Source organism: Neopelma chrysocephalum, unplaced genomic scaffold (assembly GCF_003984885.1).
Source record: "Neopelma chrysocephalum unplaced genomic scaffold, ASM398488v2 Primary Assembly neopelma1_183, whole genome shotgun sequence".
In the NCBI taxonomy this organism is placed as follows: Eukaryota; Metazoa; Chordata; class Aves; order Passeriformes; family Pipridae; genus Neopelma; species Neopelma chrysocephalum.
This window is the reverse complement of record NW_020897845.1, coordinates 509,305-526,621: the sequence shown is the minus strand read 5'-3', so window position 1 is coordinate 526,621 and position 17,317 is coordinate 509,305. Positions and strand designations below refer to the sequence as shown.

At 42.9% G+C, this 17,317-nt stretch overlaps 1 protein-coding gene across 9 annotated transcripts; it reads left to right on the top strand.

Moving 5' to 3' along the window:
• Positions 1-365: 365 nt before the first annotated feature.
• Positions 366-16,726, top strand: PCNX4 (pecanex 4). 9 transcript variants are annotated; one of them, XM_027702368.1, is made up of 12 exons: positions 366-750; positions 3,362-3,467; positions 3,968-4,694; positions 6,341-6,520; positions 6,609-7,123; positions 7,943-8,043; positions 8,192-8,314; positions 8,555-8,918; positions 12,101-12,204; positions 12,659-13,695; positions 14,227-14,413; positions 14,766-16,726. In XM_027702368.1, the coding sequence occupies exons 3-12, from the start codon at positions 4,006-4,008 to the stop codon at positions 15,015-15,017; spliced, it is 3,552 nt and encodes a 1,183-aa protein (XP_027558169.1). In that variant the 5' UTR covers positions 366-750; positions 3,362-3,467; positions 3,968-4,005; the 3' UTR covers positions 15,018-16,726. The 9 variants fall into 9 exon arrangements, with proteins under 9 accessions (XP_027558169.1, XP_027558163.1, XP_027558170.1 ...); XM_027702362.1 differs by lacking the exon at positions 3,362-3,467 and adding an exon at positions 3,274-3,326; XM_027702366.1 differs by lacking the exons at positions 366-750; positions 3,362-3,467 and adding exons at positions 791-902; positions 3,274-3,326.
• Positions 16,727-17,317: the final 591 nt, after the last annotated feature.

The window sequence follows — 17,317 nt, the reverse complement described above, 5'->3', positions numbered from 1 at the left end:
CACCTGGAGGGGGCCGGAGCACAAGTTGTGTGAGGAGCGGCTGAGGGAGCCGGGGGGGCTCAGCCTGGAGAAAAGGAGGCTCGGGGGGGACCTCGTCGCTCTCTGCAACTCCCTGACAGGAGGCTGTAGCCAGGTGGGGGTCGGGCTCCGCTCCCAGGGAACAGTGACAGGACCAGAGGACATCGTCTTAAGCTGAGCCAGGGGAGGTTTAGGTTGGGCATTAGGAGGAATTTCTTCACAAAAAGGGCGATCAGACGCTTGAACGGGCTGCCCGGGGAGGTGGCGGAGCCACGGTCCCTGGAGGTGTTTAAGGAAAGACTGGATGTGGCACTCAGTGCCATGCTCTGGTTGGCAAGGTGGTGTTGGATCACAGGTTGGACTGGATGATCTCAGTGGTCTTTTCCAACCTAATTAATTCTGTGATGCCGCCGAGGGATGTGCAGGGCGGCGGCGGGCTCGGGGCACAGCCCGCTGTGAGGGGGCAGGAAGGCGATCGCCCCTCACCGCCCCCGTGCCGAGGAGCCGCCCGGGGCAGCCCCGATGGCCCCGCGAACCGGAGCCATTTCCCGCAGGCAGCGGGTCCGCGCCGGGTGCCTCAGGCGGGCAAAATGGCGGCGGCAGCTGAGGGGAGGGAGAAGGGGCGGGGAGAGCACGGCCGCGCTCCGCCATCCTCCTCCTCATCCTCCTCCTCCCGCCGCCGGCTCGGCCCAGTCCCTGCTCCCCCTGCCCCGCTCCGAGCCCCGGCCACAGGTAGGTGCCCGCCTCGCTGAGGCTCTTTATCGTGGGTTTGCCCCCCCGGCCGTCCTGCCCGACGGCCCATCCTCTCCGGAGCTGAGATCACAGAGGTGTTTTTTGTGGTCGCTTGGTTGGGTCTTTTAATTTATGTGCCATCTGCAGATGAGGTGAGAGCGAGGTGGGTGGGTGGGAAGAGTGGCGGCTCCGGTGGGAGCCCGCCTGGCCAGGGGGCAGAGGTGCTTCGGGAGGAGGTGGCCTGTGACCTTTCCCAAAGGTGGTCCTGGGATGCTCATCCCGAAGCGGGATGGGGAATGTTGTCCCAAAATGCTGCGTCCCCAGCCTCACTGGGGGGTGGCATCAGCGCTGCTGAGCAGAGGGCCCCAGCCTGCTCTGGCTGGCTCCTGGCTGGAAGTTGGCCTGTGGAATCGTTAACCAGGGATGTCTGACCAGTGGAATCTCCAACCGGGGGTGCAGGTGTCCGGGCACCAGGTGTGTCTGGGTTTGCCTGGACAGGGGATGCCACAAACTCTTCCTTATCTTCCACCACCGTCCACCCTTCTGTGCTAGCAGGGGGTTTGTAATCCTCACTTACCCTCACATGAAAACACTTGGAAGACCACCGAGGTAAGTATTTTTAAGCTTTATGTGTTTCAGCTGCTTAGGTGGCAGTCAGGTGTACACATATTCTATAACCTGCTGGAAATAAACCCAAACCAAACTGAACTGACCCACCACCAGTGTACATGAAGGATGATGTTCATTTAGACCAAAATTCATGCCCTCCTGTGAATTTCTACCTGAATTTGAGGCTTTGTTTCCTTCTGTAATAGGGACATAGAGAGGATATTGCAGGGGAGAACTGGTTAAGTGACTTTATGGTGTTAAAGCCCTTTTGCCATCCCTGTTGTGGCAGTATCCATGTGGCATGGATCCCCGCTGGTGATGACAGGCTGTTGTGTGAATTGTTTGGGTAACCAGGCAAGTTGTCAAAGTGGGACCAGGCCTGTATGTCAAGAATGTATATTGAAGCCAGGTCCTGTAAACACTCACTGATCTATGGAGTCTTGTTGCTAGGGCTTTGCACTGGAATAAAGAGACACATATGAGTCCTTCTTTGAAGTCCTCATGTGCTACTTGACTATTTGGAAGCCAGGAGGATGGTTGCGGATAGAGTTTCCGTAGTTTGTGAGCTTCAGTCTCAGGATTTTCATTTATAAATAAATTCACGTCTTTCCATGGCTCGTTTTGGAGTGGAGCCAAGCAGAACTATATTGTTTATGTGTGTAGATTTTTGTGTCTCACACAAAGATGCCTATTGTTTACCCAGAAACTGTAAGAGGAATGTTTTGCTAACATTTAGTTAGCAATATAAACTGACAAACACAAGCGCAGACCAGAACTCAAAACAAAAATAGCCCTTCTTGGAACAGAAAAACACAGCTGCCTGAAAACTGTTTTTCAAGAAAAACTATGCACCTATTGGTTCCATGTTTCTTTTAAAACTCAGGTTCTGTCATTTATGTGCCTATAAAACTTCAGTTGCCTGTAACTTTCACAGCAGCTTAGTCTCATGCCCATGTACCCTCTAAGCAATGCTTATTTTTCTAAGGAAGATTGGCTGAATTGTGATTTTTTTTTTTAAATTACATTTGAAATTTGTTTTTAGTTGGGTGTGTCGCTGTTACATTTTCAAATTCCTGAGCTGACTGGAATGAATTCCCCTCTCCATTGTCAACATGTGTCTTTTCCATTAGGACTTGCTGCCTTCTCCTTGCTTTAAGAAACTTTCAGTGGCTTGAAATACTGTGACCAAAAAAATCCCTGTGTTTTAAATATTTTATATTTAAAAAAAAAAAAAATTCCACATCCTACATGGAGAGTAGTTACAGAGCCCGTGGGGTCCTGCTTTTCATGGTGGAGTGTATTGAATTAGTGGACCCTGAATGCAAATTTCCAGTCGTGATAATGCCCGTGAATGACCTTTAATCTCTCAGTTGTGCTGTTTCTGACTTCATTCCGTGATGACCAGCATCTACCTACAGTCAAATGATTGATACCTGTTTAAAAAAAAAAGAGTAAATTGTTCTTAGAAGAGCCCAGAAGCGTTTGGTATTTTAGAAGAAGGGATCACAGCAGTTTGGCAACTCCATGGCAGCAGGGTGTTTAATTTTTAATGCAATGATGGCAGTAGGTGTTCATCAGACTGTACAGGTCCAGTGGAAGAAAGTCAGAATTTCAGAAATTGCACATCTCCTAATGCACACCAACATCTCTTTTTTAGAATTATTATTAATAATTCTAGCATTTCTGTGCTGGTTTTTTCACCCTATTTCTTAGCTTTAGTATTGCTACCTGTCATTCATACACTCTTGCTTTCATGACTAGTAGCATAGAATTATATTTTAATATCATTGGTACCACCTTACATTCATTATTTCTGCACTGCCTGATCCTCTCTAAATGAGTATTTGTACCCGATTTCAGTTTGATGGGTCATTGTAAGTGTTTACAGGTTATCTTTTGTTTCCTTTTTTTCAGCTTTCTCCGCTGACATACAGAAGAATATATGCTGACTCTGCTACAACTCACAAGTATTGTATTTATTTTTTAATTTTATGTGTTTTAGGAAGCAGAAAGCGAACTCTTTAGTTCATTGTGCTGCTGAGTACAGTGAGATCCTGTTCTGCAACTGGGCTGTGTAGGGAGGACACTTAACAATGTTGATGTGGAAAGTAATTTTTAATGCTTCTACTAATATTTTCCTATATTGAGTTTATTACATAAGGCTTTGATTTTTACAGGGACCTCTGTGTGCCTGTACCCTTGCACTTATGTGACTACTCACTGAAATCCCTGACTCTTCTGTTTGTATAAGGAGATCCTTAACAGGATTATTTGGAATTAGAGGTCTGTGGCAAGATGCGATTGGAATTAGACCAGGTGGGGAAAAGTGTCGGTTTTAGGAAGGTGTTCTGGTGTGGAGATGAGCTGGTTTTATCATCTCCCAAGAACAGGTTATTTGTTTTATTCGTTGCCTAAAGTTTCAGGTTAAAGAATATGTTCACATTTTAAAATAGGTGTTTGTTTAGTAGTTGTATTCTGGCAGATTCTAACCCTGACGTGTCAGAATTCCACTGTAACTTGGTAAATAAAAATAAGACACGAGAATCCCCTGGGTTCCGAGCTGCAGAATCAGTAATGTTTCCGTATTTTCCTTTCTGTTCTCTCACAGGAAAGATGGCACTCAGCCAGCATTCCTGAGTCACAAGGATGGGGCCAGATGTACCTCTGCTCAACGATTACAAACAGGAGTTCTTCTTGAAGCGCTTTCCTCAGACTGTGCTGGGAGGTCCCCGGCTCAAATTAGGCTATTGTGCCCCTCCCTACATATATGTGAACCAGATCATTCTCTTTCTGACACCATGGGTTTGGGGAGGAGTAGGAACACTCTTGTACCAGCTGGGAGTCATGAAGGACTATTGCACTGCAGCACTGTCGGGAGGACTGATGTTTGTCACTGCACTTGCTCTCCAGATGACAAATCTACATGCAAAGCAGAAAACAGTGACAGTAGAGAGAATGCAAATTCAGAATACCCTGACAGATGAAGATGAGTTTGAATTTTCCAGCTGTGTAGGTTCAGAGACAGTAAAATTTATTATTCCTGGCAAGAAGTATATAATCAACACTGTATTTCATTCCCTTCTGGCAGGGGTATTGTGTGGGCTGGGAACTTGGTATTTGCTGCCAAACAGAATAACCTTGTTATATAGCAACATTGGAGGAACTGTTGTGATCTTTGTATTTGGATGGGTGACCATATGTATAGGAGAGTATTCATTAATCATAAACACAGCTACTGAAACAGCCACTTTCCAAGCACTGGATACTTATGAAATCACTGCTCTGATGAGACCTTTCTACATTTTTGTCTTTATTGCAGTGGATCTTGCACACAGGTAAACCTAATAATGCATTTAGCTAATTTAAGTAGTGGTTATTCTGTGTATTTTTGATGAGAAAGATGAAATTATTCTTCTGAGGAAAATTTATTTTGGGATTTTAATCAACTGTAGGAACTTCAAAGAAAGAAACCAGATAGGTATATGGTGAAAATTGAGGCTCTGTGCTGTGTATAAAAGGTTCCTAAATTTTTATAGCATTCCATGTAAATTAGGAAGAACAGTTAAAACAGTTTGTACATATGATACAGGTAAAATTGTCTTCTACCATGTAATTTTTAGTATTTTTGTACCAGAGCATTTGCATCACTATCCTTTTAAAAGATGTGTTTTGAAAACACATGTTCCTCACCTGGAATTGTAGATCTAAACACTGCAGACTTCAGGAATACTGGATTTATGTCCAGATTTCATCCTGGAATATATTCTCATTTAATCTCTGCAAAACAATTGCAGAGTGTTTTAGACAACAGGCAAAAAAAAAAGGACTCTGAATTTGGTTTTAATGAATGGATAAGCAAATGTGAGCATTGCTATATCTTGGTTGTATGGATTTTGAACTTGAATTTTTAAGTGCTCTTGTAATACAAAAGAGCTATGTCAGCTTACAAATAGGAGACTTGTATATTTCTGTTTTTCAGATGGGTTTTTCTTAACAAGTATTTGCAGAATCTCTTAAAGCAAGATGCTTTTAGATTTACTCTATGCATTCGTTCTCCCTGTCGAGTGATATTTATATCACTTTGTCACATGTACATATTTTATGGTTGGGGTACTTCAGATGCATTAAAAAAAAAAAAAGCGTGTTTGATTTTACTAGTTTTGCACTTGGAAATGTCTTTGTTAAAGATTTACCCTCATTTCCACTTCAGTTAAGTTAGGAGAATTATACTCCAAATTCTTCTTTTAATTTCCTGAGGAGAAAATTCAGACATTGTCTAAATTCCTGATAAAATTCCTTTGAGGCTTACTTGCTTATTTATTAAAAAGTAGAGAGAAACCAAATATCTTGGCAGTCCACCTTTAACTGAATTAGCTAGCTGGTGAACTACATATGACACAGAATTTATGCAGGTTTCTGACACTGATCTTTGTATTTTTACAGGACGATTTTGACACTTTTATATAGAAAATAATATTTTATATTCCTAAAGAGAGTTTAGGTGTGCAGGCAACATGCCAGTTCTTCCAGTGTTAAGACTTACCTCTTGGGTCTTGGACTGGCATAAAATTTTGCTTTTGTGACTCTGAAAAAATACTCTGCTTTTTTTTTGTTAAACTATTGAGGTTTTGGAGCCTGTGGACCTTTCTTTTTGCACAAGTATTTCTTCAGTGTATTATCACAGCAGTATCAAAACAACTGGGATAATTGCATCACTGGGTTCATCTGCATAATCCAAAGACTTCAAATCTCTTAAATGGAAAATTAGGCTGTGTTCTGATGTTCTAATTAATGTGTTACTGCCCCAAGCATAAATGTATGTCCTTATTTTTCCTTTTAAAACATCATAATTGAGGTTTTGTAGGTTGAATATGTAATGGTTTCACTTTGGAATTTGCTGTACTGTTTAAACAAAAAGTCTTCCCACACATAAGTTACCCTTTCCTTCACAGAAGTCAAATCCATTTCTTCTTTTATCCAGGTTTGCTGTCAACGCACCCATTCTAGAACAGACAAACCAGATTTTGCACATCCTATTTCTTTTCCTGCCATTCTTGTGGGCAATGGGAATTCTGCCCCCGCTTGACGCACTTTTTCTGTGGCTAATGGAACAACTGTTGGAGTTTGGACTAGGAGGTTCACCTATGTCAAGTAACACAAAGTAAATGTTTATATGATTGTAAAATATATCAATATTGTTCATAACCTTTTTCTTTTCAAGCAAATCTTTTTTATTTTCTCCTTCACAGGTTATTAGTAATGTTTCTCATTTCTGCTGGAACAGCAATAGCATCGTATTTCATTCCCAGCACTCTCGGTGTGATCCTCTTCATGACTGGATTTGGGTTCATACTGAGTCTTAACCTAAGCGAGATTGGTTTTGCCTTCAAACACACCATGATCAGCCATTTAGCCTCCAGCAAACCTAAAAATATGCACAGAGGTCTTAGGATGCAATTTGGGTGGAGGGAATTTATTTTCTATTTGACTGTGTTGACATTTGCCCTCACGGAAGCGAGTCTGCTGCACCGATTTGCAGGCTCTTCATCATTCTCCCAGGCCAGTCCTCAGGCCATAGCAAGTTACATTCTCATCCTATTACTTATAATTATGTGGATTCTTAGAGAGATTCAGAGAGTGTACTTGTTTGGAGTCTTCCGAAACCCCTTTTACCCAAAGGATGTCAGGACTGTGACTGTGTTCATGGAGAAGCAAAGAAGGCTAATGAAAGTTGGTGTTGTCAGGAGGATTTTACTAACACTAGGTAGGAATACACACTGTCTGTTGTTTGTTAGATGATGCTTGTAGGGAGATTGAAACAACCCTAGAACTGCTGTATGTGCAAGATTCTATAAATGAACTAAAAAACCAAGTAGCTTGAAATACTTGTTGATGTCTTGATAAATTGTGCATTGAGGTCAAAGTTACTGGTCCAGAATATTTGAAAGTGATTTTATTTATTTCCTTTTTTTCAGAGGTGAACCTAAAAAGTTCAGCTTTTTAAAAGCCCAGCTCAGAAAGCAAGGCCTCTTAAAGGATTTTAGTTGTGACTTAAGTACTCACTTTTGAAAAAAATGGCACTTGCAGATTTTTTTAAAATGTTCTCACAACAAAGTGATCTAAGAGTTTTCAAGCTGACTAAATATTTGGTTCTTACAACTTGCTAGGAAAGGGAACCTCCTTTCTGGTAGGTCAGGGAGAAATGCATCTACTTATGAGGGAATAAAAATTTGATTTAAACTATTTCATAAAGAAGCATTCATTTGGGAAAGTGGATTGATGACTGCTATTCCATTTTATTTTTATTTATTTGAGAATTCCCATTCTCTTGGAGAAACAAATAAAGACCAGAAAAACCGTAACAGCAAGTGACAACTGAGCACTGATGTAAATGTTTGCTGTCCTGGGCCATTAGTGCAAACGAGCTGTTCGATATCCTGAGAGTGTAACACAAAGAGGAGTTTGATAATGAAGGGAAGAGTTGTTTTATTAAGATTTCCATTCTGCAATAAGACTGCTTACCTCTGTAGACTTGTATTATGTTTTTGAAAGGAAATCAATGATTCTTTTATTTCAATTCCAGTGTCTCCGTTTGCTATGATAGCGTTCCTGTCACTAGACCGTTCGCTACAAAACCTTCATTCTGTGTCTGTTTGCATTGGATTCACGAGAATATTTAGGATGGTAATTTGAATTTTAAATCTGTTAGCCTAAGACATGCTCTTCTGCGTGATTTAAGTATTAAGGTGGCTTGGAAGAAACGTTCCAGGTCATGAAAGCACAGATAAATAGATACATTTTTAAACGTATGTCTAACATATCTCTGTTTTAGGTCTGGCAGAATACAGAAAATGCCTTACTGGACATTGTGATTGTGTCAATAGCACAAATGTTGGTGTTTAATCCAGACCTCTGGTGGAACAGAAGCCTTGATACAGGAATCAGACTCTTGCTGGTAATTGTCATAATGTAAATTTAAGCAGGTAGTCGTCACTTAAAGTCCTTATTTCCTTGCTTTCTCCTGTTAGAGAATTACAGAGCCCAGAAGCTAAAAACTGTGCACTAAGATAAATAGTAACACCAATCAATGATAGCCATGCTTAATTTTCATAAAATCATTGTAGCCAAGGCAGCTCTGGCAGTGCTGAATATGACACAGGCTACAAATGACATGCTTGTTGTCTGTGTCCCACAGGTTGGTCTCCTCCGGGATCGCCTGCTCCAGTTTGTGTCCAAGCTGCAGTTTGCCTTGGCCATTCTCTTGACGTCGTGGACGGAGAAGAAACAGCGCCGGAAATCCACGGCCACCTTGATCGCCCTCAACGTGGTTTTCTTCCCCATCCTGCTGACCCTCATCGCCATCTCCGCCCTCCTTTCCTCGCCGTTGCTGCCGCTCTTCACGCTGCCCGTGTTCCTGGTCGGGTTTCCCAGGCCTGTCCGGAGCTGGCCGGGACCTGTGGGTGCCACAGCCTGTGTGTGCCCCGACACCGTGTACTACCAGCAGCTGGTGCCCAGCCTGGCTGTGGCCCTGCAGTCTGCACTGGCCACTGGGAGCCTGGGTAGGTGCACAGCAACACTGATGAAGCTAAATACCTTAGGAAAGGTGATTTTGCTGGAGAATGGGAGAACCGTGGTTTAAACCACGTTTCACGGCGTGGGTTAAATCTGATGCTCAGAGATTGTTCAGTTGAGGAAAAAGTGGGTACTTTGATCCTTCTTGTACAGTCAGCCAGCGATAGGACAAAGGGAAACGGCCTCAGGTTGCATCAGGGGAGGTTTAGGTTGGATATCAGGAAAAATTTGTTCACCATAAAGATTGTCAAGCATTGGAACAGGCTGCCCAGGGAAGTGGTGGAGTCACCATCCCTGGGGGCGTTCAGAAAACAAGTAGATGTGGCACTTGGTGCCCTGGTTTTAGTGGACATCGTGGCGTTCAGCCAAAGGTTGGCCTCTGATGATCTTGGAGGTCTCTTCCAACCCTAATGGTTCTATGATCTCTACTTGTTACATTCCCATAAAAAAATAACTGTGGTTTGTTCCCTTTAAGGAGAAATTAAATGGTGATGGAACAGTCTCAATCCTAATCTTTTTATACTGAGCAAAAAGGATGGAATGCATTCATCCCACCTAATTGGAGGCAATAAATTGAGTTCTCTTGCCAGACAGCACAGAGAAGGATGTGTGTCAAACTGCTGTCTGTGACTGTGTCTTTCTCTGCATCAATCCCATTGCTCAGGATCCAGAAGCTGAATTTGCTGATTTGGCTCTGTTAGTTGGTTATGGTGAATATGGACTGGATGTTAGTAAAATACATGATGTAGGACAGCTAGCAGTATTCAGTTGAGAACAGAACCAGTTGATAAGACTTAATGTCATATCTTGTGCAGGCAGTCAGGGTAGGATTGTGACAGCACTTGTGGGTTTGCAGCCTGTGAAAGGCATCGTGAGGGGGATTTCACAGAATTACAGAAACAGGTGAAGAAATGCTCGGTCTTTTTCCCAGCTGGAGACAGGATAACTGTTAAAATTGCCAGCTCGTTGTCTCGAGGAACAGCCTTTGTGTAACCTAAATAATCAGAAGATTGCTGCCCTTAGACAAGAGGCAAGTATTTACATAAGCCTCTTAGAAAATGGCTTATGATTAGACAAAATGGACTAATATTTGAAGGCAGTGGAAGTTAGCCTTAATCATGCTTTTTTGAAGAATATAACCAAGTGCTTTACTTTTACATTTGCTGCACTTCTAGTACTGATTAGAGGGAGGTATTAAATAAAACTAGGAAATGTTTTTCCTCTAAAGAGAGATACTTCAGTTTGCCTACAGCATCAGCCCATCTGTGTTTCATAAATACAATAGATATATATATATAGTTATATCTATCTGTTATATCTTTCTTCTGTGTTATGTCTGTACATATTTTTATAGGGTTTTTTTCCCCTTTGCCATAATGACTGTGATGGCATGTCTGCCTCAGAATAAATAATTTAAAAGACTAGTCTTGAGGGGGGAGAAAAAGTCTCTTCTTTAATGGGAAGATCTGTGAATGAATGTCTTCAAGCAAGAAAAAATGTGGTGTTCTCAGATGAGTTCAAAACGGAGCGGTACCACTTTGTGTGTCACTAATTTAAACCCGTACTTTTTCTCTGTGTAAAGGAGTTTTAGTAGCTTTAACAGCTAGCAAGAAAGGAATTAAAATCTTTGCAAAATGTTAGCAAGAAAATGCACTTCATTAGCTCAGTGGGATAGAAAAGGTTACTTAAATTTTAACTACAGCTTAATGGTTGGTTTCACTGATTTCATCTTACAACGTTCTAAAACTAAAATTCTCTGTGCAAGTGAGTGGTCACTGGACATGAGTGACAGCAGAAGCAGGTCATAAACTGGCAGCAAAGTCATGCTTAAGGACAGAACCATTGTTTTAGGAAAGTTGACATTAGGCTATACTTCAAATACAGTATAACAACCAGTTCTTAGAAAGTTTGGCCTTCCACTTTTTATTGAAATAGGTAGAAAAGAGAAAAGGTACCTTTTGTGTGGCTTTTTTGGCCGAAAGTGTCATTAATTTTTGCAGTGGGATTTTTGAGTACTAACTACTTTGATGTCATTCAGAACCCTATTTTCAAATTCCGGTTTATTTTGTGTGTCTGTATTTTTGGCGATGTCCAGCTTAATACAGGGGGATCAAATTTATTTATGCACAGACACACAAAGGTGTTTCAGGATGACTACAGATGATTTCCTCTGTATTTGCTGTTCGTGCTCAATGTGTCTGATTTTGATTCACAAATATTTAAGGATGAGCAGGTACTCTTGCCCTGCCTCTATTTACGTGTCGGTAAAATGGGTGGTGGTGTGTCACTGGTGAGCTGACACTTGGCAGAATCATTTACACTCTGGATTTCACATTGGAGGGGATATTTTAGGAAGAAATATAGAAGATACTTCAGGATATTAGGAAGAAATTCTCGCCTATGAGGGTGGTGAGGACCTGGCACAGGTTGCCCAGAGAAGCTCTGGTTGCCCCATCCCTGGAAGTGTTCAAGGCCAGGTTGGATGGGGCTTGGAGCAACCTGGTCTAGTGGAAAGTGTCCCTGCCCACAGCAGGGGGTTGGAACTGGATGGTCTTTAAGGTCCCTTTCAACCCAAACCATTCTGTGATTCTGTGATTTTCTATTAATGCTAGAATACAGACAATCAATTTAGGAACCGGTGCTGTAGGTAACAAATCCTGATTAGTTATGGATTTATTTCTCCCATAACAAATAAACTTCTTACTCCACAGCAAATTGGGCCATTAGGGTACTCATGTGCTATATCATGATTCTTTAATGCATTCAGTCATAAGAATTTTAGGTCTCCAGAGAACATCAGTGGGAACTGAGTGGTTGGAAATGCAGCCAAAGATGATCTTTAATCATGAAAATCATCTCTACAAAGGGAATTAAGGGTGGGGTGGCTTAACCCTAGTGCAGTATTAATACTGCAGCCTGCAGCTGTGTGAGGGTTTCCCAGTTTTCCACAGCTTTTTCAAAATTAACTCAGTAGTTTCAAGATCCAGCTTTGGAACTGGTTTCTTTAGGATTCTAAGGTCCTAGTCAGCCAGTTTTAACTGGTTGTGATGTTGATGCAGAAATATTTTGTGTTTGCAGTTGAATCCTTTCATTGGCATGTAGAAGAGGTTTTCATCACTATGATACCAAAGTAATACATAGTTTTTGTTGGGTTTTTTCCCTTGTCTAGGTCTCTCTCTGCCTGGATCACATTACTTGTGCCGCTTTCAGGACAGACTGATGTGGATATTGGTGCTGGAAAAAGGCTTCACGTACTGTGGTGTTAACATTAAGGTAACTGTATGCTGAACATTGAGACATTCATGTTTGGAAATCATGAATACATTCTGCTGTGTAGCATTTCATCAATGTAACTGATTTACCTGATGCTATAGTTAATTTTTTAAGATGAGGGTTATACTAGCCAGTCATGTGTGGCAGATGTGGAATTTATCATCCAGCTTGTGACACAGTATCTTCAGTAGAATGACTAATAAGATCTGCATGGGGCAAAGATTCATTTAAGACATTGATCTGTGTCTAGTATTGCAAGTGAGTGCTCTGTCATTGCATCTGCTCATCTAGCTGTTCTCTCCAGTTAGATTTATAGGTTCAGTGGTGGAAAATATTGACAATGGAACATATATTTTAATTCAGAAAAAATGTTGTTGGAAGCAAAGAGCTTGCTAGCATATAAAGACATGTCCTGGTGAAGACTAAGAGGAAGTTGTTTTCATGTGTGCTTTAGGGGCTAGAACTGCAGGAAACATCCTGTCATGCTGCTGAAGCTCACAGAGTTGACGAGATTTTTGAAATGGCCTTTGAACATCAGGAGCGCACGAAGATTCTCTCTCCCAATCCCCATTTTGGACACATCCTGACTCCTTGTACTGTGGTACCTGTGCGGCTGTACTCCGATGCCAGGAATGTGTTATCTGGAATCATTGACTCTCATGAGAATTTAAAGCACCTGAAAGATGATTTCATTAAAGTGCTTGTGTGGATGCTTGTCCAGCATTGTTATAAAAAATCAAAGATGTGGGAAAGCCCAGGCAGTGCCAACAAGAACAAACAAGGGTCATTTCCAGAAAATCAGCACAGCGGTGCAGCGGGAAGATCCAGGGCTCCAAGGGAAGACGACAGCTTTAGTGTGGATACAGTGGAGGACTGGACTGATGATAGTGACATTTTTGATTTTGAACCCAGTGGCAGAACAAAAGACAGAAAAGAACCTGGGCAGTTGGGACTGACACCAAAAGTGCACCTGTCTATTCCAGGGTCTGTGGAAACACAGAGCCAAGACTTCACAGAAGAAATGTCACCAGAAGATAAATTGTACAGGGCTGTGGTGCTTGGGCTGCCTGCTGTAGACAAAGGGAAACAGCCAGAAGTGTTGCCTCGGGTTGAATTTAGTTGCTCTTACTCGGAGCTGTTGAGCATCCCTGAGGAATGGAGAACAGCGCCCGTGCCACCTTCCAAAGTCAGTGAGATGAGGCAGAGATTTCCAGAGGAATGGTACCACTTCGTTCTGAGTCAGCTGGACTTTTTCCATCTGAAAGAAAAGCCTTCCAATTTACTTGCAGACCTCATGGAAGATAAAGCTTTGAAGGACTTGTACATCCAGGGAGTGCTGTCGTGTTGCTTTGGTCTGTTTGGCCTGGATAACGCTGTGCCTGCCCCGAGCCACGTGTTCAGGGCCTACACTGGGGGCATTCCCTGGTCTGTGGGTTTGGACTGGCTAACAGGCAAACCAGAGCTATTCCAGCTGGCATTAAAAGCATTCAGGTAAAAGAAAAACGTTCCCTCATATATATGAAAAAGTTAGAGAGTCCTGTGCTTTGGAAGTGAATACCACTTCATTGAAGTTATGTTTAACCCATGTGATTTAAATATATTTGTAGCTTCTTCCTACATAAATGTTGCCTGTGACTCCTGGCAGTGAAGCCTGTGGTATGGAGTTTTCTTCTTTCCTCCCTTCCCCACAGCAGCTGTCTCCAATCTGCTGTGTTAAGTGTGGAAGAAACAACCCATTTTCACTGTCCCCATATCTAAGAGAATTGTGATGGATTTAGATTTTGGCATTTTCCATTATCAGGCAGCAGGAATGATGTTGGAGGGGAATGAGAGAAGCTTAAGCTGATGTGTTTTAGCTCTGGGTGGGCTAAAAGCACAGCCAGACTGACTGGCCGTGGCTCAGCTGACGAGCAGTAACTGACAGGGTTTGGTGGAGCCTTTTCCACCTTCTGTGGCCTGAAGAGCCTTTCTTCCTTCTATCTTTGCTGCACAAGTGACCATGTGGTGTTCTGCACCTTTCAGATACACTTTTAAACTTATGGTGGACAAAGCCAGCCTGGGTCCAGTGGAGAACTTTGAAGAGCTGGTGAATTATCTGGAGGAATATGACAGTGATTGGTACATTGGGCTGGTGTCAGACCTGGAGTGGCAGCAGGCAGTTCTGCAGGAGAAGCCATATCTTTTCTCACTGGGGCATGACCCAAGCATGGTAAGAAGAAAAATTACTAGTGAGCAAGGTCTAAGTTTGGTTTTCCTTTCCACTGTTCTTTCTTTTCCCTTTGTAATTGTGTTCCCTGAGGGCTGTGCAGAGTTTATGTTTGTACTAGGGAGGAACTGACACCACTGTTGTTGAAAATCACACCACAGAGGCAGCAGTATTTCCTGATTATCTCCCTAGATGGAAGAGTCAAAACCAGGAGACTGGTTTATACACTTTGCTGTGTTTAAAGGGATGATATTCGTGGCATGTAGCCCCAAGGTGTCATTGAGCCTTGTAACCAAACTGCTCGTGTCTCATCTCGGAGAACGCGCTGGACACCGTGATCTGTTCCTTCTCACAGGGAATTTACACCGGGCGAGTCCTCACTCTTCAGGAATTGCTGGTGCAGGTGGGAAAGCTGAATGCTGAGGCTGTCCGAGGTCAGTGGGCCAACCTGTCCTGGGAGCTGCTCTATGCCACCAACGATGACGAGGAGCGGTACAGCATCCAGGCACACCCGGTGCTGCTGCGCAACCTGACGGTGCAGGCTGCTGACCCGCCCCTGGGCTACCCCGTGTACTCCTCAGAGCTCCTGCAGCTCCCTCTGCTCTAGAATGTCCTTTTCCTTTTTTATTATGACTGTTGTTATTTTGTATTTTTCACCTGCATGTTGGGAATCAAATGCTCGTGCTCCATTTGTGCACTACAGATCAGGTTTTTCTCTCGGTGGCGGTGCCAGGTGGGCACATGTCCTTGGCACAGAGATGGTGCTGGGCAGAACCTTCAGCAAGCAGGAAGGTTGGAACTGTTTTCCTGCTGCTGGAATGTGAGACACCATTGCCTGTGTGGCTGACGAGCCAGATGCTGAAATTCTCTTCTCCAGTTTAGAGAGGAGCAGCACAATTCTGATCATTAACTATTTTTGGTGCATTTTTACTTTTTTTTTTTTCTTGGACAGGTGACTTGCACTGCCAGTCAGGTTACAGCTCCCTGTAGTACTGTCTACCCTAGAGTTGGCAACCAAAGTGTACATAGGACTATTTATATGAGGGGTTTTTTATTCTGGCCATTTTTTATTGGACTGAGTTCAGTTCTAGCATTTGTTATATGACTTTCACTGATCTTCTGTAGTTGTTGTGAGTTCTCAGCCATGCTTTAACAAAAGTGAGTTCCAAGGGACAATTTTTACAAAAGTATTTGTTTTGGTAAAGAGAGTTTATATAAAACAGTGTGTGCTCTGACACACTGATAACCTGTGTGACCTACTGATGAAAGAAGTAAATGTGTATAATTAGGAGAGTACAAATGGAATAATTTTATCTCCTTCTTCCAGTATCCATATGTATGATATATATTATATATATTATGTTATTTGCAACCTATATCCACCTCACTAACCAGTCTTCCACAAATACAGTGAGAGCTTGATGATGGAGGGGGGGAGGTGGAAATCCAACTGTCTATGCCAGAAGTAATTTATTTTTTTTAACCTTACCACAGGTTGGAACAGACTTTGGCAGCTGGTTTGCAATATTAGTCTCCTTGAAAGCAGGTCTGGGTCCAGTCTCCAGTGGCTCATTGATCTGTTTACTACCACCACTTATTACATAAATGTGCTTTCTCTGTAGGTCAGTAGTTACAATGTAAGTACTGCTGGCAAATGCTGAGCAGGGAGTAGGTAATTATATTTCCTTAAGCTATAGAATGAATTTAAATCAGACCTGCTCCTTAACTGAAGTAGAACTGGTTTAGAACACCCAGGCTAGTCTGATTTGGACTTTTTTACTTTTACTCCTCATTGTTACAAAGCAGTGTACTTGGGTGCTGGCTATTTCTTCTGATCAGTGACTATAAATGATTTTTAAAAACTATGCACGTGGTGTAGTGGAATTTCAAAGCAGTCAGGAGACACCTGTTTGGTGCCATGTTTGGCCCTGAGCTGCATCTGGAAATTCAGAGTCATGGAAAAGATCTGGAAGGGGCTTGTAGAGAGAACCTATTTCAGCTCCCTCAGAAGGAACTACCCTGGCAAATGTTTACTCTGATTTAAAACTTCCAATACCAGGAGTGCCACGAACCCCTCAAGTAGTTCACTCCAGTTCTCTGCTGTTCTTGCAGCAATTGGAAAGTTGGGAGTTATTTCCTGAATCCAATTAACTGTCCCTGCCTCATTGTAAACCTCTTAATACTTGCCTTTCGTATGGTCACAGAAAATTTAATGACCTTTTTTTTTTTGCAGCAGTCTTTTATTCAGAGATAGCTGTGATTTCTGCCCTCATTCTTTGTCTTTTGTAAACTGAATAAAGTAGTTGAGAAGAAAAATGAGAGCTGTGATGCTTTTCCCTTCATTTCCTCGGGTTCTCTCCATATGGTACCCGGCCTTCTTGAGGAGTGTTGCTGGTAACCGGCCCCAGAGTTCCAGCAGAGATCCTGATTGGTACCAGATGGAGGAGCACAATTAGTGATGGGCAGAATTCCTGTTTGTGCACAGGAATGTGGGGCTGGGCTGTAATGCCCTGCAACATCCTGTCCCCTGCTATCACAGGCAGTTTGTCCCACGCCCCTCACTCACCGCTGCACGGAGCCATCGGCACATCCCGCATTTTTTTGCAGCAGTGTGATCCCAGTTCCCGATGCCCTTTCCTGTTACACTCTTTTATATTCTTTTTTGGCAGAAACAAAGGTTACAGCCTTGTGTTCTGTGCAGCCGACTGCCCCTGTTCAGCGTGTTGGTTTGTTTGCGTGCTCTTGAACCGTGTCCTGTTTGGTTTGGAGCATTTCCTTGATTTACCAGAAATTCAGGAATCAGGGCACCTTCCAGCCTGGCCCTGTCTGCGTGCACAGGCTCCTGTTGGGGTTACCACTGTGCTGCACTCAGGATGCAGGACTGGGCTTGGCACAGGCCACCCCACC